At 45.5% G+C, this 27,603-nt stretch overlaps 1 protein-coding gene across 2 annotated transcripts in view; it reads right to left on the minus strand.

The window, feature by feature from the left end:
- Pfkp (phosphofructokinase, platelet) overlaps window positions 1-27,603 on the minus strand; it is a 62,284-nt gene that overhangs the window by 11,694 nt on the left and 22,987 nt on the right. The window contains exons 4-17 of one of the 2 annotated variants that reach the window (XM_032884844.1): window positions 25,816-25,893; window positions 22,857-23,046; window positions 21,030-21,195; window positions 19,617-19,661; window positions 19,261-19,369; window positions 14,927-15,022; window positions 13,168-13,260; window positions 12,480-12,605; window positions 10,910-10,974; window positions 10,570-10,639; window positions 10,182-10,328; window positions 7,775-7,845; window positions 5,473-5,560; window positions 4,616-4,768 (exon numbers count right to left, since the gene is read on the minus strand). In XM_032884844.1, coding sequence (XP_032740735.1) covers window positions 4,616-4,768; window positions 5,473-5,560; window positions 7,775-7,845; window positions 10,182-10,328; window positions 10,570-10,639; window positions 10,910-10,974; window positions 12,480-12,605; window positions 13,168-13,260; window positions 14,927-15,022; window positions 19,261-19,369; window positions 19,617-19,661; window positions 21,030-21,195; window positions 22,857-23,046; window positions 25,816-25,893 — 1,497 coding nt within the window. The remainder of the gene's footprint in view (window positions 1-4,615; window positions 4,769-5,472; window positions 5,561-7,774; window positions 7,846-10,181; window positions 10,329-10,569; window positions 10,640-10,909; window positions 10,975-12,479; window positions 12,606-13,167; window positions 13,261-14,926; window positions 15,023-19,260; window positions 19,370-19,616; window positions 19,662-21,029; window positions 21,196-22,856; window positions 23,047-25,815; window positions 25,894-27,603) is intronic. The other variant, XM_032884845.1, reaches the window with a different exon arrangement.

Below are 27,603 nucleotides of genomic sequence, written 5' to 3' on the forward strand. Positions count from 1 at the left end.
CAGCCTTGTCCTTCTTGTCCCGCAGGAAGAAGACACAAGTGGCAAGTCAAGGCGGTGCAAAGCAGGCAGCAAAGCAGGCAGCAGGCCGAGGGGACAGAATGCATTGTGGGTTAGTCATTAGACGGAGATGCTGCTCCTTGCTCAGCATCACAGAGGAGGTGGGGAAAGAAAATGAAGTTGGGGCTTTTCAGCGCAAAGCCCATCCCAATAATTCTTTAGGTGGAGGTGAAGAGTGGGGAGGAGTCCAGGGATAGCAAGGGTAACATCAAATGACTGGTATCACCAATGCACGTGGTTCACTACACCACCGCCAACGGCTGACAGGAAAAGAGACATGCACTTGACATTACCTGTAGGCCCACCCCAGGACCCACATCGGTGTCTGTGTGGTCCCCTGCTCCCTGCTAGAAATTGGCCATGCTTATATGGAGCAAGATAAATTGTTTGGAGCCTCAGGCACTGCTTCAAAATGATAAGTTAAAAATGTCTGACTCTGAGGTAAAGAAGGCTACCAGTTGGTCTACAGAGGTTTCCGATAACCGCCTCAGACAGTAAAAGCCGGGTTAGTGGGAACAGTTCCTGAATCCAGGCAGGTCTCAACAGAGTATATAGGGAACTTTTAGACCCTCGTGGATGGCAAGTCTGACTTATTTATTTTTCTGATAATCATTAGTACAGTTTGCTGCAGAATTGTTGCTGCGATAAACGATGCACGTTCTATGCCATCTTCCTTCAACCCAATCATCCTGAGATTCAAAACCTGTGTGCTCCAAGGATTCTGGACAGTGGGTCATGGACCTGGGGTACGTTAGTCCTTGGTATGGTCAGTCAATAGGTCAGACAGGGCAACCAACACTGGCCAGTGGCAGGGTTTCTTTCCTTCCCAACACAACCAGACCTCCGCCTCCACTCACAGTTGGCTGCTCTCCCTGTGCTTCGGCCATTTTGGGCTAAGGTTATAATTGTTAAAATTGACTGCATTCAAAATGACACCTAATAGGAAAAGCTCTGGGTACGCCCACTGGTCAGTGCGCCAACCATTTACTAGGCTCCTCAGAACTTTCCAGGAAAATCCTTTTATTTGCCGAGGGCCATCTTTGCTAGGTATTCATTAGGAATAAATTGTACAGAAAGGAGCGGTGTCTTTGAGAGGCCTCCCACTGGAAGTCAGAGCGGGGGTAGGGAGCATGCTTGACAGACCTGAGCCTTTGGGGTGGGCTGGGGACTGGTTAATGCCTTAGCTTCATTCTGACATTGCTGGTAATGGCTATATTGTTGCAAAAGTTTTCTCCCCTCTCTAACCAACTGAAAGTAATGCTCCTGGAGGGAAACCCTACCCAAGAAAAGTAGCAAATTCTGAAGAAACCATCCAGAAAGTCTTACTTCTAGATCCTGTAGGAGGCACCAGCAACTTTGAAAACATCAATAAAGCCACCTTAGACATTTTGAATGACCACGCTGCAACAAGGGATGGTATGCAGTTCTCGGGACCTACAGTCAACGTTGTATACCCTAGTGTTCACAACTTGCGACACCCTCAGAGCTGTAGTCATGTCATGGCCCTGGTGGTCAGAGGCAGCTCTCAGTTAGTGTGCCTTGGTTGTGTTTTTTTGACTAGAACAAAGCTTGATACTGATGGTAAGGAATAAAACCAAGTCCCACTGGAAAGCACACCAGACTTCAGATGTGCCTGTTTTGACCTGCGTGGCCCAGAGAACTCATCCGTTACCTTGCAGATGCTGAGACGCTGTCAAGGGACGCACCTATGCCTGAGGATCAGTGCCGGTGAGGAGGAAACGATTTGTAAAGGCAATGGCCAACACCCAAGGGCTATGGTGTTTGATCGGACTGGAGAAGCTCAAGTTTTCTCACCTCAGCACAGCAGACATCCTGACGCTGAGCCGTCCCCGTGGCAGGGACTGTCCCCATCACTGTAAAGCAGTGAACAGCATTCCTGATATCCACCCATAACACGTGAAGGACTCCTCTCTCCTACCTCTGGTGACGCAAAAGGTCCTTCCTCATCGCAGCTGTCTGTGAGATGCATAATCAGGGAAAGCTGAGAACTGCCTGACCTGCCCCAAACCCAAGGGAACAGTTGGTTCTGGGAGACAGCCATAGACTGTGGGCATTGATGTCATCCAGAGCCCGGTAAGAGGCTATTGTCCTCTACCAACATATATGAGTGAAGATCCAGGTATCTTACTGGATACCTGTTCTTTCCGAGTGACACAGTAAGGTTAGGCAGCACTAGCAACTCCCTGCCAGCTCTCCACCAGGGCCTTCCTAGGTCTAGCAGCCGGAGGTGATGGGTGCTTTGGGGAGAGGCTCCTTAGGTCCTCTTTCCCTAGACACAGTGACAGACTTCTTTCACCCTGTAGTCGGCCTAGCGAATTCAGGTCCAACCTCGAACTATTAGAATTGACACTTTTCCTTCATGCCTTTTTCACGTTCTAGTCATTTTACCCTTGGGGACGCACGAAGGGACTCTGAGCTGTGTTCTCATCCTCACACAGCTATTGACTCCAAAGCAAGCAACGGCAACCTTCACCAAGGTTATCCCTAGGGGTCCGGCTTCAGACACCCACCTTGAGATCAAAGAACCACTGAGAAGACCAAACTCCCTGGTGTCAGAGCAGCAAACAACAACAACAACAACAACAACAACAACAAGACACATGTGCATGCCGACTTACCCCACATGAGCTAGCCTGAAGTCCTCAGGAATGGCCACCTACCTACCATTCAGCTTGCATTCTCGCATGCTACCACTGGCTTTGAGAAACTCAAATGAATAAGAAAAAGAGATTAAAGAAGAAAAAAAAAAAAAAAAACAACAGCAAGAAATCCCTCTAATGGAAATCCCTCTAATGGGAGTAACAGGAAGAGGGCGTAGATGACCTTTCCCCTCCTCTCTATTTTGAGCTTCAAGTTTTCAACAATATGTATATATTGTATATTCAAATCTGGGACAAAGCAACCACCAGTGTGAGAGTGAAGAATCATAAATTCTAATTATGGGGACATTGTAATCAAAGAGAGGATCTTCCCCTCACGTCTGAAGGTGCACACTGAATATCCACCAGGAGATAAATTACCCACCTTGGCTGGCATTTACAGAGGCTCCCACCAAACTGCAGGTGACAGTATACAAGTGACAGTATACAAGTGACAGTATACAAGTGACAGTATACAGGTATATCCAGCTACTCAATGTTCTCAAAGGACGATGTTGTCATCTACAAAGTTTACACTCAAAGCCACAGAACATAGTTTCAAAACTGACTTGCAAAAATGAGTCTCGTGTTATTTTAAATGAGTTTACGTTTGTTTTGTTTGTTTGTTTGTTTGTTTGTTTGCTGACTAGGCCATATTGACAGCTGCTCTAGGGCACATGCTGTCCCAAGGACTACTGCTCAGATGCACCTGCAAGTAGGCTTCTGCTTAGGTGTCAAAGAGCTTGTGAAAAAGGCACTCTATAAATCATCCCATGTAAACTGTAGACTGCGATTCAGTATCTGCGGTGCACAGAGCCCGGATCCCAATCCATTTTGTGACAGACATCCTTCTTTCCATTCACAAAGGACGGTAGATTCACCAAGTGCCCGAATCCATCAACCACAAGGGCAGAAGCAATAATGACAGTCACCAGACAGCACATGCAACAGACAAGAGGCGTTAGTGATCAGGAATAGCCAAAGCAAACACCAGGCACTTGGCTTCAGGAAGCAGAGGCAAGAAAAGTTCCGCCATTCAGGAAAGCAAGAAATCAGCGCTAAGCGTTACTTACCACTGTAAGCTTTATCATTTAAAAGCGTGGGGGCTTTTATTTACCAGTACTAGAAATGAGTTTGCTGTCAGGAGCCTAAGAGAAAACAAAATCCTAACCAAATTATGTTTAAGAATTAGGTCTCCTGGGGAAAACAACTTGAGTTCCTGAAAAATTTTAGATTTCTGACTTAGTGATCTTAAACTCCCATAGGAATTAAGAAGTATAATTTAAAAATGTAACACTAAAACGTATGTGTATATTTTGTTACTTTTTTTTGCAAAAAGAAAAATAAGAGAGTATCAATATTCATGACACAATTTAAGACCTCCGATTTATAAAATAACGGTTACAACCTTAGCTAAAAACCCTGTGAAATGACCATAGTTGGTTCACGGAATGACATTATGAAATATTTGGTTAATTTTCTATATTTACATATCAAGTAGACAATGTTGGACACAGGATTTAAGTGTAACAAGAGGCTATAGGCAGAAAGAAAGTTATGTTCAGCCAAATCCCTACATTGAGTATCTGATCAGAAAACATGGTGGTCCCGCTCTGCTTGAGCTTGCACGGGCTGTCACTCCACAAGTCTTGGTGATGCAGTCAAGTCGTGCTAGCAGCAACACAAAAGGAACCATGAGAAAAAACAGGGGGTGTGGGGGCAATTAGATGAAGCATTTTCAGGATCCAAAAGGAACTTTGAAAATGTGCTTTCTTGAAACAAAAATACTTAGGGTGTCCGACTAGTAAAAGGCTATTTCTAGTGCACTGGTAGATAAAAGGGTCCTGGCCTCGGGTTAGCATCAGCGGCACCTGCTTTGCTGGTACATCCGCACTTACGTCTGTGATAGTGTTCAGAGCCGTGTCTGCCCCGATGCTGAAATCGGAACCTGGCACATTGTTGGAGACAGTAGCAGGAACCATAACCATAGGGACACAGAACGCCTCATGTTTGTCCCGGGCAGCTGCCAGCTCTAGGAGTCCCAGGTAGGCCTGTCAGATTAAGTCTGTGTGATTGCAGGGCCAAGGGAGGTAGAGGGGGGCGTGGATAGCATGTGGTCGGGAGCGAGCAAGCCCAGGGGTTACACAGTGCACAGGGTACACAGTGAGGAAACCAGGTACCACTAGAAGAACCAACACAGAAGAGTTACAAGCACAGACAAGGACAAGCAGTTTCCTGGGCATAAAGGGGAGAAGGGGTATTAGCATACAGTACTAAGACTAACTCTCTCATCACTTTGAGTCTGGTTATGTGAAGTTCCGATCTTCCTTTAGGTAAATTATTTACGATTTCTATGGCATTCATCCCCATCAAATAGGATGTAAATAAGGACTACAGGTTTTCAAAACAAATCTGAAGAGAAACATTAACCATATAATCTTCCTTTCTAAATCAACTGTGTATTTCAAATAGCAAATATGGAATATCTACAGATTGATAATGAATCTGAAAACATCAAAAGATGTTTCAGCAGAATGGGAAAGCTCCGTTAATTTACTCTATCAGAACTGGGCTAGCCTTGGGCTGCATCTCATTTCCCTACTATTCTGTATTTCAGGGCAACAGGGTTGCTATTAAAACCCCAGTTCCCAAGGAATAGCCATTAAGATGGGGTAAATGTGACACAAACATAGGGCTACCGATCACACCCCCAAAGCCAACAAGCAGGGAAGGAAGCAGAGACACAATAATGTACCTCGAATCCGCCAATGATCAGAAGGGCATTGATATTTTTCGAGTGCATCTGTTCTGCGATCTTCTCCAAGTACTTTCCGGGTAGGGTGCTGAAGACAGACAGACAGACGAAGAGGTAAGAGTACACCCACCAGCTGCCAAGCTTCTTGGAAATCATTCTTTCCACTGCCGGGGTCTCTTCTCCCACCTTCCACCCCTGTCTGAATTCTGTGGTGTGAAAGGTACAGTGGGCAATGGAGGACTCTCCCGCACCTCCATGGTTGACAGCACCAGGACAGTAGAATCCTGGAGAATGATCTCTTAAGGCAGGAGTGGCAAGGTATCAGGTCCCAAAAGAGCATCTTTTTCAAAAGCAGGAGGTCTAGGGACTTAGCTTAATGGTCGCCTAGGTGCAATCCATACCGCTGCAATAAATAAATGAGTAGGCAGGCAGATAGAAAGAGTGCCATTCCAGAAGAATTATCTGGCAGTGTACGCCTGAAATCCCAACATTCTAGGTGGAGGTAGGAGGTTTCCTGAGTTCAAGACCAGCCTGGGCTGCAAGGAACATAGTGAATTCCAGAACAGACTGAATTACATAATGCTCTTTCTCAAAAAGGTAAAAAAGAATTGTACTGGCTCATGAGAAAAAAGAAAATATGCATATAGCTTACAGGTATTAAGAGTTAAGTGTTGGGCTAGAGAGATGGCTCAGCAGTTAAGAGCACCGACTGCTCTTCCAGAGGTCCTGAGTTCAATTCCCAGCAACCACATGGTCGCTCACAACCATCTATAACAGGATCAGATGTCCCCTTCTGGTGTGTCTGAAGACAGCTGCAGTGTACTCATATATATATATTTATATATATATATATATATATATGTATATATGTATATGTATATGTATATATAATCACATATATATATAAATCATATATATATATGTATATATATAAAAATCTTTAAAAATATGAGTTATAAAAAAAAAGTGATTGGCTCATTTACCATTTAAAAAAAAAAGAGTTAAGTGTTTACCCTTGGAAATTTCCATTTTCCAAATTACATACCTTTGCATATATGCACGTGTATATGCCTGTGTATGTATATATTTTATATATAATGTATTTAATATATATTTAAGTATATACAAGTAATATATATTTAATAATATATAATAATATGTAAATTATATATAATATACTACACACACACACACACACACACATATATATATATATATATATATATATATATATATATATATATACCCTTCGTATAGAGAGATATCCATTTATTTTTCTTTAAAACCACATCCACCCACATTCCGCCTCTATACTGTCACCTACTTCAAATGAGAGCCAGTCAACAGGGACATTACCAAGCAACGGAAACTTGTTTATGCCCCATTCTAATGTTTTATCCGACAACCACCCCTAAAACTTCCTTTCATGTATAAAGAAAACACTATATACTTATACTGTTGGTAGACACATGTAAGTTGTAAGATGAAGCTATTCCAATATGGAAAACTGTAGGGAGTGAACATGGCAAACAGGCAAATCTGACAGCTTCAGCGAGCATCTCAAGCTGTCAGCTCATCTCCACCCTGCTCAAGAGCGATGCCCAGGTTGCCTTCCATAAGCACACCGGGGCCGCAGCTGGACAGCCTCTGTGCCAAGGCCTAGGGAGCCTGTCTGCACAACCCCCAGTCTACCGAGGCTTTGCCATACAACGTGCCAACACCATGGCACAGAGACGCGATCCAGAAGGCTGTGGAAGCCACCTGGGGAATCCCCCCCTGTCTAGCTGACACTAGAAGCCCTGATATTGAAGCAAGCAGAAAAGTTGACTTGATTCTTCTCAGACATTAGCCATAGGGACGTAAGAGCCCCAAACCTAAAAATTGCTTCTCTTCCGTATGACAGATGAAGGTACAGTAGTAGCTGGTATGAATACTTGCATCCTGGAAATCACCAATGATAACACGGGGCTGGATCTGATATAAAACACTTTCTTAAAAATGTCTCAATCCCAAGTACTTCCTCCATGGCTTCAGATACATATGTAGCAGAGGATGGCCTTATCTGACATCGATGGGAGGGGAGTCCCTTGGTCCCAGGGAGGTTTGATGCCCCAGCATAAGGGGATGCAGGCGTGGTGGGGTGGGAGAGTGTGAGTGGATGGGGGAGCACTCATACAGGCAAAGGGGAGTGGGGAGGGCAGATGTGGGATGGAGGGTTGGTGGAGGGGGTAACTTGGAAGTGGGATAGCATTTGAGATGTGAACGAATGGAATGAATAATAAAAAAAGAAATTTTAAATTACCGTTTCGTCCCAAGAATGGACCCTCCTTGTCCCGTCCAACCTCCGACATCTCCCCAGCCGATTTCTTTGATCTAGTATTCAAACACAGAGTCAGACAGCTGAGGGGAGGAAGAAAGGCAGACTTGGAAGGCTCTGACAACAGCTTAGGGTTCTGTACGCTCACAGGCTGAGTTCCCACAGAGATAGGGAAGGCGGCAGGTCGGTTTCCAGAACTGCAGGGCTGACTCAGTCAAGGCCTGCCATGCCCTTCTAAGGTTAAACAAAATGCCGAGCTTCAGTGAGAGGCTCCTTCCCTGCCTGTGGGGACCATTCACACCCTAACCCGAGGCGCGTGTCCTGAGTGGACACCTTAGCTGGCCAGAATCTGTCACTGGTAAAGGGGGAAATAAAGAATACCAAATTGGCAAAGATTAAAGCACTTTACCAAAGAAGAAAGGGAGAGATAAAATACAGCTTGGGTAAACAGATGAAGTTTAGTCAACTGGGGGCGATTCCCAGGTTAGGTGAGGCGGGGGCTAAGTTAAGACTCTGGGTCTTCGGGGTTGGGGATTTAGCTCAGTGGTAGAGCGCTTGCCTAGCAAGCACAAGGCCCTGGGTTCGGTCCCCATCTCTGAAAAAAAAAAAGACTCTGGGTCTTCAAGCTTCCAGTCATGTGGTTTTTGGTGAACTTCTTACTATTAATGGATCCTGGTGGGATCTTTAGAAAGTTACAGACAGGGCTGGAGAGATGGCTCAGTGGTTAAGAGCACCGACTGCTCTTCCAGAGGTCCTGAGTTCAAATCCCAGCAACCACATGGTGGCTCACAACCATCTGTAATGGGATCCGATGTCCTCTTCTGGTGTGTCTGAAGACAGTTACAGTGTACTCATATACAAAATAAATAAATAAATCTTTTTTTAAAAAAAAAAAGAAAGTTACAGACATCCCCCAACTTGGCATCTCTAGCTTCAACTCCTCAGGTTCCTGGAGAACCAGCACAGGCTCTACCTTCTTGACTCTCTAAATCCCATTTCTCCCCTTTCACTCGGCCAGCTGAAACACAACAGACTGTGCCAAGCTTTGCCTCATCCGCACATCCGTCCTGAACAAAGTGCATTGTGAGAGACTTCAAAATGGAGTCTGATCCTTGAAGGCATCTCTGTCTGCCACAGTTGCCTCTGACACTTCTTGCAGTAACTGTATAATGTCTTTACAGTCCACCTAGTCCGCTAGCTTCCTGCCTTCGCCAGGCATTGGAAAGAAGATGTACCAGCACGTACAACCCCCCTCCTAAGAGCCTTCCACCTTACTTAGGCAGAAAACCAAATTCCTACGGATACCTGGCTCTTGCTTTCTTCTCCCCTTCTGCTTCCTTTCTCTCTCCCTCCCTAACCCGGCCCTTATATTATTCTAAAACAGGGGCAGATCCAACCCCGGGGTCTTTGTATCACATCATCGGCCTGGAGTGAGCCAATATCCCTCTTGGTTCCCACTTATCCATTAGTGGGAGATCGGCTTCCCATGAGCAGCTGATGCATGAAACTCATGCAGAGCGCTGGGGGCCTGTGGCCTCTTGTAAATATCGATCCAGCTTACTTCCCTCTCTTCTAAGCCAGCGATATGGCTTACTAGTGTAGTCTTACTGTCGTTGCCTCCAAAACATAGAGTCTGCAGAGGTGGGGGTTTAGACCGTCTCGCTCAAACGTGTAATTCCACAGGGTTACAAACCAACCGAGGTATCGACCAGATGCAGTACAAACCACAGCATTTCTGGGTTCAGAGTAGAGACATGCTTCACCATCCTGCTTCAAGTCCTCCATCATGAGAACTGTAGCAGGTGAGTCAATGTTTCTACTCCTTATTTCTCTCATAAGAAAAATGGTAGTAAGACCTTAGACATAGTATAATGTCGAAGGGATTAATACATGCGAACCACATGCTACAAAAGGGAAACAGTGACTGTTCCAGACCTTTGTTGGCCAACCGTTATTCTCCCAATGCTGAGGATAAAACCCTTATATGCTGGGAAAGTATTCTACTGCTGAGCTAGAAACCCAGCATTTTTATTCTTAAGAATTAGAATTATTATTTTTTTAAGGTTTTATTTCATGGAGTTCCGGTGTGTGCTGGTTTGGATGACACGCCAGTGGTTATCAGACCTTGACACAATAGGCTGTGAGGTGGGCATCATTGGATTACTGTGCCTTGGGGCCTGTTGAGAAAAATCTGAAAATACATGACACCCTGAGCTTTATGGAAAGGCTTAGAGTTTAACTTAGGGCAGGGATCCTAAGTGAAAGGTAACCCTTAACCCTCAAATTGGTAATAGGTATAACTACAGCACCAAGAATCCTGATGCTGCGGGGAGGCTGGCCTCCCCAAACGCAATGACATTTTAACTCCCCTGGGGACTCCCGGGAGACTCACTTGGCCATTGGCGAGGCCATCAAAGCCGTCATAGATTGCGAACATCTTGTGGCCCTCTGCAATCCCAACCCGAACAGCGGAGCGCACGGCTGCATTCATTCCGGCGGCAGGTGCCCCTACATTGATGATGGCTACATTGCAATTGCTCTGAAAAGAGAACACGGTAGGGCCAAGTCATCAGACGGGTGCAAGTCCCCACCTGTCGCACATCTATAAGGGGTCATACTATGCCATGTTTTGTAGGAGGTGACCGTGTCAGGATTAAGATCGCAATGGAGAGGTGAAGGTAAGTTTCCAGGGACCCGCACTAGAGGGTTGGTGCGGGGTGGTAGAAAGGATTCCTAGGCCACTCCGGAGACTGGATCATGAATGGGAGCTGGCTACCTACCTTGGGGATCTTGTCATCAGGCTCCTTAATGGCAAGACGCTTGTAGGTGTTCAGGTTGCCCTCAAAACTCCTAAAGAAAAAAGTGACATTGGAGTTTTAATTATGTATGGGTTTGTGAGGTGTCTGTGGGGGCCAGAAGAGGGCACCTGATTCCCCTGGAGCTGGAGTTACGAGCAATTAGGAGCTAAGGCATGTGGGTTCTGGGAACCGAACTTGAGTTGGGCTTGTTGTAACTGCAAAGCTTCAGCCCCGGACTCTTAAATTTTTAGATTATGACTAAGTCTCAATGACCAAACAAGGACGTACATTTCTACTAAGAGTTTCATTCATGATAACTCACCTTCCTCGGAGTTTTACGGCTTCATCAAATCTCCTTTCATCCATTGCTTTCTGTACATCCTGGGTCTTAAAAAAAAAAAAAGAAAAAAGAAAAGAAAAAAATGAATCAAGCCTTCAATGCTCTCTGGGTGGACTTCACAGTTGACCCCATTGCATTGCTCGTGGACCTCAAGCTGACAGCTGACTCGGCTGTGAGGTCAGAGCCCCAAGGAAAGGGAGGTGAAACCTGCTGCTCGTGGATGGTCACAAGATCATAAAGATGATTTCCCCAAAGACAGAGCTCGTGGAAATGTGTCTCTTAAGAAAGTATCTGATTATTCCACAGCCTAGCGCAGACGAGGATAAAGAACAACACAGGTAGCTAGCTCACCACGGAAGACCGCAGAACTCGAGTATGCTTCATGATGGCTGAGAGCAACCGAGGGATTAAGGCAGCCTCAAGACACAGAGCTCAGGGCTGGACATCCTGACCAGCCTCAGTGGACTGCTGGTTCTTAGCAAGAGGCTCTCTGTGGTGGCTGCTTATTAACAAAACCGCCATGATGGTTTGAATACCCACGCAAGATAACAACAAGACAAACTGTTTCACCCGGACAAATCTACTTGTCCGAAGTGAACTCACGAAGCTGCATAGAAAAGTACCGTGCGTGGTTGGGGGTCCTAACCGTTTCAGGCCTATCACCTCTCATGCAGTTTCAGACACTTCTCTTGCTCTTCTATCCCCAGGGATACACAGGAACACACATCCATCTTTGCACGCACAGACACTTGTAGCCACACATATGTACATAAACTGTCCGCGCTCCTACTGGCTTCTGGGAATTAAGTTAGGGCTATTTTCAGCAAGTTCCTTGACACACACACATCCTCTCCCTCTCCCTCTCCCTCTCCCTCTCCCTCTCTCTCTCTCTCTGGGTGTGTGGTGTGTTATAAAGAAAATACATGACAGGGTCATTCAGAAGCCTAAATAAATAATGCAACATTTCATGAAAAAATAACTGGGGGAAATGAAAGATAGTAGCAGTTTCTAAAGAAGCAAGCCTCATCAACTAGAAAACTGAGTTGAAAAAATAGAACCATTTTTCTTTCAGCTCTCAGTAGACACGTCGGTGGGATTCCGTTCCCTAGTGTACCCTTACAGATCAGACTGTCTCCAGGGACAGAAGGATAGAAGGTAACACCGGAGGACCGTAGGCATGTAGCGCCTACAGCACCAGTTAGTTCCAGGCAGGGCCATTTTCCTGCACTGGGTCTCACTGCTCCTGGTGTACAGGAGCTACAAGGGCCATCGGTGACTGTGGGTGGAGGTCACAGTCAGCGACTCTTAAGGGTTTTCCAGGTCTTAGTGGAGAAGGCTCATGACCAACAGGCAAGCCACAGAGAAGCTTTTACACACCGTCCAAGGATGCAGGAAGCCTGCAGCCATCACCCAGTGGGTATCCTTCTGCCCTCCTAAAGGCCATTTTAACCCAGTGCTCACTGAATCTGAAGCCAACCACGCAGATAGGAGCACCCTATCTACAGGTGGCCCAGTGTCTGTGCGGACCCAGCGCCTGAGCACCTGAGCTCACCATTTGCACGCACTCCATCAGAGGCAGGCGTACAGCTTGATTTCCTCTCAGTGACACGACACAGGCTGGGGTCTCGGGGGTAGCTTCCAGCAAGGCAAGGACAGCTTCCACTCCCATACGGCTGGCCTGCAGATGACAATTGCAACCACTAAGAGATAGCTGACCCCTCATTCTATGCACAAGAGACACCGTGTGCATACCCAGAGGCCACCCCAGGGTTCACACTCTGCCTCCTTTCTTGGGCTGTAAAACGAGGATTTAATCAGGGGCTACCCTGCTTCTGCCATGATTATCTCTACTCATCTCTGTAACAGTAAGGCCATAATTCTAATAAGAAACGCTAGGCAATGTGGGAATGTAGGGTTTCGACTCAGGATGCCTGATGTCCTCTTAAGTTACGTTCTGGAAGCTTGCACTCGGGATACCACATTCCTACCTCCTGGGTTTTACTCTCTTAGCACCCCCGTCTTCCCCATCTGTAAGCAAACTGACCTCCCACATCGGCTGGGACCTCAGCCCGGGAAATCATTCTACGTCAGTAAGTCTCAAAGGACGTTTAAATAAGGGTATGGGCCACTAGCGTCTCCAGGGATGAGCCTGCTGGTCAGCCTCTGAGATAAACTAGCGCTTCAGAACGTCTCTTGAAGAGGCCTCATAAGAACATCTAGCAGTATCAGTCTCCACTTACCAAAATCCTGTCAAATGCAGAAGGGGTCCCTCCTCGCTGGACATGTCCAAGAATGGTGACCCGGGTGTCAAAGCCCAAATTCTTCACCACAAGCTGTGGGGAAAATGTCCGTCAGAAAATACACAACTGAACAGACCACAGTAAGGCTATACCGGCCTCATAAGGTACCAGCACTGAGCAAGGGTCCTCTACTCTGTCTTCAGAATTATAAACGTTAAAACTGATCATCGTTTCATTTCTCTTGTGGGAACAGCTGCCTATAGTCCTAAAATCTATTTTTCCAAATAATGCTTTCATAGTTGAGTAAAAGCTTTTTTAATATTGTTGCTGTTTGTTTTGATTTGGTTTTGGTTACTGAAAACAGTATATATAGGCCAGGTTGGTCTTGAAGTTACGATCCTCCTGCCTCAGCATCCTGAGAGTTTGAAAGTTACAGACAGGAAGCACCACACTTGGACTACTAAAGTTAACATCTTTACCTTCTGACAAGCAGATAAAAGTAAATAACACCGACTTCGCTACAAAAATGCTATCTCAGGTAGTTGTTTTTAAAGTATTATTTATGTTATGATTATCTCCCTTCATGATGTACAACTCTGCTGGGAAGGGAAGAACCCAGAAAATCCAGCCCCATGCCACCAGCAATACTGGCTGGTGATCTACAGAGTCTATGAATCTCCTTGGGACTAACAGATCCCCTGCATATATAATAAGGCCACCTATATCCATCCGTGCGCATTTCATGTTGCTGGAGTTCATCTTAATTTTATGTTACTGAGAAAGACAACCTCTGCCCTGCTTTTCTAAATAGATGTCAGTATATGCTGTTTAATATCTTTTTCACCAGCCCCAGTTGATGATTTAATGCTAAGGTGCAGATCTGGTACTGGAGTCATTACAAAATGAGCTTGGCTCATTAAATAACTGTAACTTAACAATGGTAAAGAAATCAGCTTGTAGGGCTATGGGTGTGACTCGATGGTAAAGCACTTGCCAGGCACTTGAGATCCTGGGTTTCTAGTCCTTGGCACTGCCAAAGACAAGGAGCAAGGCATCGCATGGTGGTTGCACCTTTAATTCTAACAAGAGGATGGCCAATTCGAGGCTGGCACAGGCTCCTTAGCAGGAAGAAAAAAAAAATAATGAAAGTTAAAAAATAAACCTTGTAAAACCAGATTAGTAATGCCTGTGGGCCCTGACTCAGGGCTGGAACCACGTAGCCTAGCTGTTGCTTTGTGGCCTCCTTAGTCCTTCTGCGATCCTGGTGAACAAGGCAAAGTCCTGTAGAGACTGGTAAGCACAGGTTGGAAAGAGTAGCAGGGAATTAGCCTGCCAGACCCTGCCCTACCTCAGGGGCCGTGAGGAGGCCGTGACTCATAGCCAAGTAGGCAGTTTTATTGGTGAGAATGTCATCAATTGATGCTTATTGGGCATGGCCTTGTCTATTGTTCCAAACAGAGAGGCCCTCAGAATGTGCTGTCTGTGCCAAGTAGTCAAGATTCCTTACCTTCTGTGCAAAGCTTGCCTAACAGATGGTCCTTTCTAACACAAGAACATCATTATCTACCCAACCGTCTCACGTCTACAGTTAGTGACAGTGCTATAAATGACCACTGAAGGCGAGGCTTAAGAAGAAACGCTGCCCGTCCAGACGTTCTTAAGCTTCACATCTCCAGTGCTTTGAAAGTTGAGTCCATATTCTAAATCTAATCCCCGTCAGTCATGCTGACTGACAACTCCTATGCCCATCTAGGCTTACCTCCTTGATTTTCTCAGAGGTGATTGGCTTATTTTGGGTGTCGATTGCTCCTTCGGACACAATGATGATATTCAGCCTTTTCTTTCGGGCACGGTTCTAAGGAGACAGAAAATCAAGACTCCTAAAACTTTTAGTAGGTTTCTAATGACAACAATTCCGGGGAAATGTGGCCTAAGTGGAGATGGCCTCTTTCCAGATAGAAATCATTGCCTAACTTGGGAATATTTCTCAGTAACCCCAAAGGTAGGTGAAAGGTGCCTTTGCAAGATCTGAGGGGGGTTGTAGACGAGGTGACATTACAAGCGTACACAAGAATTTGGCTCCAGTTAGCCTGGGTTAAAGTATGGTGTGTAGACATGCTGATTATAGTGAGCCCCACAACAGCAGGCAAACCGAGGCTGGACTCCCCCAGTTTAGCCTACCCCAAAGCATGTTTTCTGTTCCCTTTATGCTAGAGCTCTTTCCAGTCTCTGCATGGACTTCCCTAGACTCACTCACATGAGGTCAACAACTCACCCCCATCACATGTGGGAATACTGCATACACGCCTGGGTAGCAGATAGGTAGGTAATGGATAAGAAATTGAGAAAGGGTACAAGAAAGGCCCATGCATTGAGGGATTTTTTTCCCCAGCCTATAGAACCATTGGGTGAGGATATGAGGTGGAGCCTAGCGAGAGAAGACAAGTTACCTGGCAAAGGGTCCTTTGGGAGTGGATATTATGACCCCATCCCCACTCTTCATTCCCCCATGGTTTTTTTTTTTTTTTTTTTTCTGGCCACCATGAGGTAAATAATCCTCCTCTGCCTTGTAAGCCCTGTCATGACTCATGGTGTCATCAAGGGTTCAACCAACCATGAGCCAAGACCTCCAAGATCATGAGCTAAAATAAAGGTTTCCTTGGCCTTAGTTCAGCGGTTTACCGCAGTGACAGAAATCTAACAGACATACTGCCCATGCGAAGGGTCTGAGATGAACACAGTTACCTCTATTTGCCAGTTCATATTCTGGTGCCCTGTGTCATGTGCTTAGACCCTGGTACACACTGCCTTATATAAACTCAAGCAGTCACTCAAGGATATGACGAGTCTAAGAGTGCCTGGCCACTATATCATGCTGTAGGTTAGCTCAGTGGATTTTCTTTCTATAAAAATCACAAACAGACTATGGTCCCTTAGAAAAAGGTCGGTGTGATGGCCTGAATAATAATGGCCCCCATAGACTAATGTGTTTGAATTCTGGGCCCCTAGGGAGTGGCGTTATTATGAGGTGTGGCCTTGTTGCAGGAAGTGCGTCACTGTAGGGGTGGGCTCTGAGGTCTTACATAGGCTCATGCTACGTCCAGTGTGGTACAGTCTCTTCTGCTGCCTGGGGATCAAGATGTAGAACTCTCAGCTTCTTCTCTGCCTGAACACTGCCATGTTTTCTCGCCGTGATGTTAATGGGCTAAACTTCTGAAACTGTAAGCCAGCCCCAACTAATTTTTCTCTTTGTATGGGTTGCCATGATATGGGATCTCTTCGCAGCAATAGAAATCCCTAAGACAGCCAGCGTCATGTGTGTGGGGCCCCAGCCATGCCTGAAGGTGGGGCAAGAAGTAGAATGTTGACATGGATCAGAGGCACACAGATAATCAGGGTCACAAAGATTTGTTCTTGTCTATGACAGCTATGAAATGCGCCACACTTTGAAAAATGTGTACAATGTGAAGAATGAAGAATTTGAAGAATAACAAACACTTTCTTACAAGCGTAAAGGTATGTGAAGTACTGGGTAGATTGCCTTAGCGTTCCTTGAGAGAGTACTAGAAAGACAAGAGTCCACAAAGATGGGACGGCTAAGTAGGTATGCCACAGCCATGATGCACACGATCCCAAAGTTGTTAAAAGACAGTGGAATCTGTGGCCTAGGGAAACAGCTTTGGTTGCTTGTAAAGTACTTGCCCTTTCAAACACAAGAACCTGAATTTCCAGAACTATGCTTTTAAAGAAGGATGGAGGGGCATGATGGACAAGCTTGTCGCACTAAAGCTGGGATAGTCGACAAGAGGTGGTTCCCAATTAAGACAGTGTCTCCGAAGAAGAAAAAGGGTAGACAATGCCTAAAGAACAACACCCCAAGGCATTTTCTTTTTTTTTTTTTGTTCTTTTTTTTCGGAGCTGGGGACCGAACCCAGGGCCTTGCGCTTCCTAGGCAAGCGCTCTACCACTGAGCTAAATCCCCAACCCCCCCAAGGCATTTTCTTGATTGCTACTTGAGGTGGGACGGCTGTGCCCACTGTGGGCAGTGACACCCCTGCACAGGTAGGTTGGCATAAGGAAGTAAGTAAGCAGCATCCCTCAGTGGTTCCTGCCTTGGGCTACTGTCCTATGTTCGCAAGATGACAGACTACAAGCTAAAATAAACCCTTCTCTCCCAAGATCATTTTGGTCCAGTGTTTTATTACACCAACAGAGAAACAAACTATGATTCCTTTGCATGTGTACAAATACATGTATGCATACAAACAATGGAATTCTCAGGGCATTTAAGAAGGAAGAGAGATACTATGGCCCTACCACTTACTGAGTGCCTCCAAGTTCAGGGTCTAGACTGAATTAATTGATCCACTGACCTTCATAAAATCACTAATTTTCCCGTGTAAGAGAGGACATAAAAAGGTAACATTCTGTGGTCAAAGTCATTCTCATAGCAGTACAGCCAATGTCTAAGCCAATGAATTCTGTACCCTTGCAAGAGATATTTTTTTCCGTAAGCTAGTTAACCCTTCAAAATATTGGGGAAACTTCTTACAGCATTGTATTGGTGGCCAGGAAAAAGTAAAAAGACAGATACAAAGAGAGCAAAAGGTTCGGCCCTAATTCAGCCAAAACCTGGGGGATGGGAAGGTATGGATCCTGGTCTTGTCATACCAGAAAGCACAGTGTACACGGTCTAGACTCTAAGGAGGTTCTTTAGATTACATGAAGAAGTAGCCTTTAATGTAAAATGAGTATCTAGACATTGAACGACCGTTTTGAACAAACTGACTGTGCACTTCCTGTCAGCCAAGCCCAACAGTTATCCTTATCCCTGAATCACTCTCCATGGATGTGTGGCCTGTGACAGTGTCACTGTGCAATCAGGCTGCAGGCAAGAGAGCATTAGACTTGACGTCTAAGGAAGATGAGACCACAGAGGTGATGAGACCACAGAGGTGACGTCCTGTGTGGTGGTAATCTAGTCCCCTGGGTCATACTCAAGCGCCAGGAAATGGGAATACTACAGCTCAAGGGACCAGGTGTGGACAATCTGTCTTAATTGGACACCTGAGGATATTGCTAATGTCCCACAGGTCAGGACCAAAGCAAAGGAAACTCCCTCCCAGAGGGAGGGTCGTTTTGATCATCCACTAGTAGCACTAGCTTATTAGTTAAGACATCAGGCCTCCAAAAGAAGCTTGGTTTTTCTCACTATGACATAGCTTTAACCGTTCACATAGGTTTCTGTTTTGGCAAAACCTATTTGACTCATGACTTGGATGCTTTTTAAGACTGACTCAAAAGCAACATTTTATTACCCACACACACGCAGCCGCTTCTACACACTGGTTCGGGGCTCGCTGGCTCTAAATAAAATTGGTCTGTGATATAATGGTTACATAACTTTCTTGTAGCTCAGTTATAAAGATCGCTTCAAAAATAAGGGAGAGAAAAGTCACCTACTTATGAAGATCGTTAGCCCTGATAGCTAAGCACGGTCTTAAAGAAGTCAATCCACACTGCCTTCCGACTTCATAGGGGAATATCGGCCCCACCCTAAAAAGCAACTAGGCTGTCAAAGACAACATACAACAAACTCCTGACCAAAAAAGGGAGGAGCATGGATCAAAATAATTAGAGCACAGAAGAGCCTAAACTCCCCACACAATGTAGAAAGGGATGTCACAATACCTCACCCCTTATTTGGATGGTAGGGGAGATAAGATTTAAAAGGAGAGGTCGACACATGCCTGTCTGAGTTCAGTGATGACTCGAATAGCACCCGAGAGTTTCCTCTGTGATCCTGATGTTGGGTAGCCACCATGATCTCATCTTGTGACACTCAAGCCACTTAGAAGCAGAACTACTGCTTTGGATGGGAGGAATCAGTGGTGCCAGTTGTTTCTCCATGGCAACGTCAGCCTATGCAAGCAGATCCTTGGCAACGGGCTTGACCTCATTTGGTTTTTGTTTTGTTTTGTTTTGTTTTTTTACGAGCAAGGTTTTGAGTATTTAAAGGAGCCATCCAGCTTGGCCACCCCAAAAGACCTCGTGCATCCTTACTCTAGCAGCATAGCCCAGACTCCCAGGTACCTTGGAGAGTTTGAGGCACATTTCTTCCTCCCAACCATCCTCTGGCGGAGACTCCGGAAGGAACACCCAGTCGGCACCGCAAGCCAAGGCGCTCACCAAGGCCAAGTAACTGTGGGGACAAAAAATAATTAATACACTGGGAGGAAGGAGCCTGCTTGCAAGGCTAGTTAGTGTACCACTTATGCTCACAGACAACCTTGGGCAGCCATGCCCCTTGATATCCCCTGGGGGTTCTGGTTCCTTTGAGACTGCCCCCTGTTTCTAAGACTGCCCCCTGTTGCAATGAGTGGCGCAGAGCACTCATGTAGACGCCGCTAAGGTTCATTCCTACCAGGATGGTGTCGGCAGATACCTACCCACAGTGTCTCCCCATCACCTCCAGGACGAAGGTTCTCTGGTGGCTGGGAAGGGGTAAAGGGCACGTGTTAGCATTCACAGCAGAAAAAGCATACTTAGAGAAGAAAGCTTGCTCCTCAGCTGTCTGGCTGACACCAAGCTGTCAAAAGCTGACTCATTTTCTACAAAAAGCAAACTCTACTCAGTGCAAGTGCTTCAGACCTAAGGAGTAATGGGGCTTCAATAGTGACTACATTTTGAGGGGGGAGGCGGGGGGTGCTTTTTGAAACATGCTCTCATATGCCCCTCGGCTGACCTTGAACTGTGTGGCCAAGCGGAGGTGACCTTGAACTTCCGATCCTTCTGCCTCTGCATCCAAGTTGCTAGGACTACAAGCATACGCTACCACCTCCAGTTTATGGGGTGCTGGAAATTGAGCCTGGGCTTCCTGCGTGCGAGGCAAGCACTATACAGCTAAACCACATCCTCCGTACTGCTTCAAGTTGCGATTCATCATTTCCGAAGACCACGCAATACTTTTAAGATGGCTTCCTATGCTTTTTTCTAACAAGCATCTACTCTGAACTAAGTTGGATACTTCTGAAAGCTATGGGTTAGCTGGGATCATAGCCGAGATCTGAGAACTTGGGAGGCCATGAAGTTGGGAGTCTAAAAACGGCCAATCTCATCTACAGAGGGGAAAACAAAGCCCCAAGCTGGTTATATCCAAGTAAGCCCAGGATTGTGAATGCCACAAATCAGCTCCACCAGCACACAATGGCTGCCTGTCCTTGCTGTTGAAAGATCCAATTCCTCTGAGCTGTCCTTCCAGTCCTGAAGAGGTGATGTGATTTTCCCAGCGTCACAGAGTTCAATGGGCAGAGGCAGCTAAGAACCAGACATGACACACAAAAGGGGCCAGCCTCCCTCAATAACACTTGTTCCGGATGCTCCAAGCTTCGAGCCATCCCCTCACACAATGAAAGGCGCCTGTCTGGCTTACTATTTCGTTTGATTTTCAGGGAAAGATTTATGGGAATTCCGTGGTTCTCTAGAAAGCTGCTAGTCAGTCATGCCTCCTTGTAAGCCTAGATCACTGCAGATAAACTGTTAAATGTTCTATTCAAAATCTGGCTCATCGGTACCTTGGAACCTCAACGGTGATGAGGATGTCTCGCTCCACTAACAAGTGTGCCACTCACTAAGAGAGTCTCTCTCTCTCTCTCTCTCTCTCTCTCTCTCTCTCTCTCTGTTATTCTGAAACAAGATGGTCTTGTGGGGGGAAGGGGCTTTGGATAATTATTCTGTTTCCTTGTGTTTTCTAGTTTTTTCTCCCAATAAGCATATTTAGAATCATACAAATATGGGATCTGCTGAACGCTTTCAGAACCAGAAGTAATAGCCCGCTGGTTGGTTTCCCTAAGTCCTTTTACCTCTGGGCAGTGGTCATGATGGCGTCAACAACTTCAATAATTCGGTGCAGAGCTGAATCTGTACCGATGGTCATGTCTGTGCCACAGAAGTCATTGTCAATGGAGCCCACCATGCCCACCACGTTGAGGTAGGAGTGCTTCTTCACTGTATCCGAATCGATCTCACCTGTGTTAGAGATAAGAAACTCACCTCAGATCCAGCAAGAGCTACCATAGTCTCCTGGTGCTCCACCAGACGTGAAAGACAGTGGCCAGGGTATAGAAGTCAAGTACCCCGAGTTCTGTTTTTTTGATTAATTTCCCCAGAACGCTTCACAGCCTGAAATCAGCATACTGAAGGAAAGGCAAGCCGTGTGAAGACAGAAAGAACTAGACAGGACAGAAATTGGCACTGGACAAGTTAGCAAGAACATTAGATTATGAAGATACAAATGTTGCAACTTAGGATACAAACTTAAACACGTTTCATAGCAATGGCTGTGGACAATAATGAGGACACTTATTAATTTCTGAAATAAGTACCACAGAAACTTCTGATCACCTTCCTAGAGATGTCTTAAGGATGCCCACTCACGAAACTAGTTAGTAAGTGTGCTGTTAGCTCTCAGGATAAACATACCTGGTCAGGTGGTTCTACATAGATGAAATTAGAGTAGTGTGTGGGTGGGGGCGTGTTTCCTCTAAGTCTTTACTCATGGTCACCAATGGGCTGGTGTTAGATCAGGTATTAGAACAAACAGATGGAGTGAGGCTTCTCGGCTCCATTTCCTGAATAGACTTTTGAAGTTTGCTTAAAATGAAACTTGAGGACATACACTTTATCTCATTTCCGATTTTCATGAAATTGCCAGACTCTTGCTGGTTACATTTGATATGCAATTGGGATTACAATAATAAGAACTTTTATAGAGTCCTCAGACATCCTAAATAATATCAAAAGAAATTTAAAATTAAGAGGGGGGGAGCAGATCAGCATCTTTAAATTGAACTCTTGTAACATAGAGATTTAGAGACATCCCAGTGTATCAACAGAAATACAACGTGATGGCTGGAAATGTGGATGCTGGCGTCCAAGGGCCAGTGTGCACACAGACAATGGTTACAGCTGCTTGGCTTCCCTTATGACCCTTTGATAGGGGTGTATATGATTACTGTCATGAGAGTCCACAGACCTCCCTAGGAAAAGGGGCGCGTAGGACCTAGCACACAATAGGGCTTACTGTCATTGCTGTTCTTATCTGGGATGCAGATTTAAACTCTGTGATTGTGCCAAATCCCAAGGGGCAAAATGACAGCCACAATTTGCCTATGGCTAAAAACGAAGCTGGGACTTCATTTGTGTGGTGGTACACCCTTTGAACCCAGGCTGGCAGGGGCAGGTGCAGGGAGATCTATAAGTTCAAATGCCAGCCTGGTCTAGGTAGTGAGACCACATCTCAAAAACAAAAATAAGAAAGATGGCTCCGAAGTCGGTATGTTCAGGCTGGAGAGATGGCTCAGTGGTTAAGAGCACTGACTGCTCTTCCAGAGGTCCTGAGTTCAATTCCAAGCAACCACATGGTGGCTCGCAACCATCTGTAATAAGATCTGATGCCTTCTTCTGGTGTGTTGGAAGATAGCTACATTGTACTTATATATAAAATAAATAAATACATCTTTAAAAAAGTATATATGTTCACATCAGTTTCCCTCTCTCCCCCTTAAAGAACGCACAGTGTACTATTCCCACACTTTTAAAAACAAAAAAACAAAAAACACCGACAGGGAAACCTGAAGCAGGCTTCTCAGAGAAAAGCACTAACTTGGGAAATGGAAAGAGAAACATACCATTCTTAGCCAGTTCTTCCAGAAGTCCGTTCCATTCCTTCCGGAAGAGGTTGGCTCCCGTGAGACTTCCGTCCCCACCGATCACACACAGGTTGGTTATGCCCAAGCGTACCAGGTTACAGGCGGCTTTCAGACGCCCTTCACGGCTGCGGAAGGCTTGGCAACGCGCACTGCCGATGATGGTCCCACCCTGGAAAGGACATAGCATGCAGGCAGTAAATCAGATGGATCGGCACGGGCAGTGATCCACGAGACTTGCAGGACTTTCCAAAGGGTTTCTTCATTTTCATCTCGGCCATCAGTCTACTTCAAAGTCTGAGTTTCCTACTTTTAGTGGAAGTCCCTAAAGGAACACACTAACACCAGCCTGAAGCTCGTGGAAGGTGAATGTTAGCCTTCTGCTGAACGGACAGAGTCAAGTATCTATGGGGTCACTGCAGCCTCCCAGCTTCTTGGGGTCAAAGCGATGAACTGGCACTCCACTGGGCATCAGCCATGACCTGTAGAGCAAACTGGTCCTGCCTCCTGATGATGACCTCGCTCTCTTATGAGTCAGATCATTGAACCACAGGAATCTGAAAGGTGTGTAGTTTCAGTGGCTTCACTTAAAGTATAGCCCCAATGTGGTTGTCCCCATGAAGGGTCAGGACTATATCCAAGAGTGAGAGTTCACCTATGCTTCTCTCAGTAAAACTGCCACCCCTTCCCCAAAAGCTTCCCACCCCTTCCCCAAAAGTTATGATTTTAGAATAAGGTTTCTTTAAAAAAAAAATGAATCAATTTAGAAAAGTTGAGTCCACCCCTTAGACAACTGCTTCTGACTAGTGAGGTTTCCAGGCTGAACCACGCTGCAGGCAGAGTTTCAATGCAGATGGCTCAACTAAAAACCCATTATCCTTCTCGCATGTTAGAATGAATTTGTATGTCTATAGCTCATTTATACAGCCATAGAAATTTACAATTTTACCTGAAAATTACTGCCAGGTTGTTGAGTGAAACTTACTAATGTTAGTTAGAAATTACTAATAGAGCTGGAATCAATTCACCACCTATACCAATCTTGGGTTAAGTGTGATGGGAAACACACAGTTGGACATCACAGAGGCAGGCCAGGGGTGGCACATGCCAAGTCCAGAGCAGAGCTGAGCCTGTCCTCTGAACCTTCTGATGAAGATCAGTCAGAAGGACGGACTACTTGTTACAACCGGAAGTCAAAGGGAACCATGGGGTCACCAGGGCTGAACAGATATGGCGGCCAAAGCCAGGGAATGAAACTATGAGCAAGCAACTTACAGATGCCATTCACAGATTTACACACACACACACACACACACACACACACACACACACACACAATCTTTTAACCACAACAGTGTTTTCTGTTTTCCTATCTCAATCACAACAGCAGAATGGGGATGTTCTGTGTTGATAATGCGCTTGTCTTGAGAGCATTACTCCGCCTAACTATGAATGTGCCAAAATGTCCTCCACTCTCTAGGCACGCAGCAAAACTAAGAAATCCCAGGTGCAGTGTCTGAGTCTTTGATATTTGTTAAGGAACACACATGCCTTTAGCACCTTCAGAGCGAATTTTCAATTTTACTTATATTGAAAAGTACTCAGGATGAGTCAAAGATTAATCTTAGGTTTTAAAGGCTCTTCTTTCCTTTCTACAACTTCTCTTTACTTCTCAACTAATTAGGAACCTTCATTAAGGTTCTAGGGATATTAGAGGCAGAAGTTTCCCCAGACAGATTTCTTTAAAATTCAAAGCAAGCAACTGGGTTTTTTTTTTTGCCTCCAGTGACAATTACCTCTTCCTTGTGCACAACACAGAAATTAGCTGTGTCTGCTTCAAGCGAGAACAGGGCTGAAGTGTCCCAGTTAAATCCACAGCCCCAGGGGCTGCCAGGCAGAATATTTCCCAGGCTGTGTTTTACTCTGTGCCAAGGGATATGTAAAAACCCAGTGGGCACAGAGATTGACCGATGAGCACACAGTACCAGCAAACCGAATTAACCTTTGCACTCTTCTGCTCTGGAGGAAAGAGTCTGCCACAAGTACCACAGTGAACAGTAGCTGAGGCTTGCAGAGGCACCCAAGCTTGTACTGCAAAGACGCTTCCTGAGTTAAGGTCGGGTTGATATTTTTAAGACTTAATAAAAGGGCCCGAAAGATGACTCAGTGGTGAAGACTGCTTGCTCTATAATCATGGGGACCAGATCCTCAGATTCTAGCTACCAAATACCAAGCCATGCATTGCACAAATGGTTGTAACTGCAGCCCCGAGGGACCCAACATCATCTTCTAGACTTTCCGTGCACAGGCATACACGTATGCTTACACAGGCACTCAACATACACACATAAAGTAAAAATTTAATTAAATGGCACATATTGTAGATTGAATGCAAAGCGTACCCCACAGGCAGCTGACTTTGAAGCCTTGGTCCTCAAGCAGTGGTGCTATTTAAGAAAACTGTAGCTGCTTTGAGACTAGGTGAATTCCAAGTGGTTTGCTGGGGTTGGCCCTTGAAGGTGACAACCATCTCAACTTCTGGCCCCAGTCCTCTGCTTCTGATCTGCCAGGGCACGGAGAAGCCACTCAACAGTCTCTCTTTGTCCCAAGCTTGACCGCAAGCCACCGTGGCCTGGACTGCACAGTCTCTCAAGCCACCTTGCTCTCCTGACTTGAAGGACTCTATCTACTGAACCACGAGCCAATGTAACCCTCCTTTGGTTTCCTTCAGTCAGATATTTGTCCCAGAGACAAGGAAAAATAAGGAACAGGATAAGAAGTGAGTGTTCTCTGGCCTTATAACCATCTTAAAACAATAAACTAATTACAGTTTATCATTAGCTACCAGGGATGGGAACACGTGCTAGAGCTTACTCAAGCATCCAGTGTTGTAAACGGAAGCAGAGACTTTAAAATAGAGAAACAACAGCAAGGCACCTACCACTTGTAGAATGCTGGAGACACACTCCCACTTGGCTTCCACAATATTGGAGCCTCCATCCACCATGCCTTGGTAACCCTGGATGAGAAAAAATAAACATCTATTTAAAAAGAGGCTGGGCTTTAACTGATCAACAAAGCCACGAATTATACAACAGAAACACAAGTGACAATGAACCTAGTTTTTAAACTGTTAGAAGACAGTGCAACGTAAGTACTGGATAAGAGTATTTAACTATAGTAATCAATCAACCAATCAGTCAATCAAAATCAAAAACCTCTAAGTTAATTTCTATAATGAACATAGGAAGATAAGGGAATGAACAGATAGAAGTCTCAGTGCACTCTGGGTCCATGTGTCAGGTCCTACTTCCCACTGTGATGAAAGGTGGAGTATCTTCTAGGGTGGAGTATCTTCTAGGGTGGAGTATCTTCATCCAAACTCTCAGGCTGCTGAGCCGGAGAGAGAACAGCGAAGGCTACAGCTAGGGTAGCATCATAACTCAGGAGCTCTCCCAGAAGAGCAGGACACAGAGTTGCACTCACTGAAGGGCTGGGCTACAATGTAACACGAAGACCTGCCAAGCTCCCACACAAAGGCTCATTGAGATAAGGTCTGCACTCAGTGGTAGGGTAACTAAAAGGCCCAAAGAGAATGTGGTCCCAACGTGCACTTTGGAGAAGAGGACCAGCCGGAGGTTCCAAAGCAACCAGAGATTGTTTCGGGGCTAGAGCAGGTACCCCTTTCCTGGCATCAATGTCCTGCAGCATCCACACTGGCAGAACTGTTCCCCACTAGGCCATCACAGACCGTTTGACCACTTAACTATGCTACACATATGTTCCCTTTCCTCTTAGTCTTTTAACTTAAATGTTGGGCTCTGTTTGTTGGTGCTCACGCACCCCAGACTAGGCCTGAATTTACTGCAAAGCTGAAGATGACCTTGAACTACCTCCCGTGCAGTAGAGTTACAGGTGTACACTGCACCCGCACGCCCCGCTTTATTTGGTGCTAGGGATTAAAGCCAAGACTTCCTGTGTGCCAGGCAAGTATTCTACCAGCCATTCTATACACATAACCAGCCCAAAACACAGACTCGATACTCTAAAAATTGATTTACTTATTTTTTTTTACAAAGGGTTGTGCTACTTAGAAAACAAGATATAGACAGCCTAGATATGTTCGGCAAAGGAATAAATTCAAAGGAAATTTCAAAAAAGAAACGAGAAAAGAATGGCTTCCCTACTATTGCCTTTAAAGCTTCCGCCCCACTGCACCCATGGGAGCTTACTAGGAAATGACTCGGGTTTTTACTGCGAAGTCATTGTGCTCACATCATATCAGAGAGAGAGAGAGAGAGAGAGAGAGACAGAGAGAGAGACAGAGAGAGAGAGAGAGAGCTGCCACCTGCAGCTTTAAGCTGCCTTTGACTAAAAGGAAGAGATTACCAAATTGAGAGAACTAATTTTACCCTTTTCATTCTCATGCAGAAAGTGAGATCTTTTTTTTTCCTATTGAGGCAGAAGGCTAAACACTTAATGTAGCCAAAACATTTTCTAAAATTCCATTTTATACTCTTGCCTTCAAAGCCAGTTTTATGACTCACCTAGGAAAGCAAACCTCTGAGCCTTTTAAAATTCACATTCAGTTTTTAACGGAAGAAAGATTACTACCAGCTTTGTTAATACCTAGTCAGAGGCTATGGGACCTGGGCTGGTTCTATCACATCCATCCTCCAGCAGAAGTTCTCCTGTCAGGCAGTTCACTCCCAGGAAAATGTAGGCCACA

This window comes from Rattus rattus, chromosome 14, assembly GCF_011064425.1.
Source record: "Rattus rattus isolate New Zealand chromosome 14, Rrattus_CSIRO_v1, whole genome shotgun sequence".
NCBI classification, from domain to species: domain Eukaryota; kingdom Metazoa; phylum Chordata; class Mammalia; order Rodentia; family Muridae; genus Rattus; species Rattus rattus.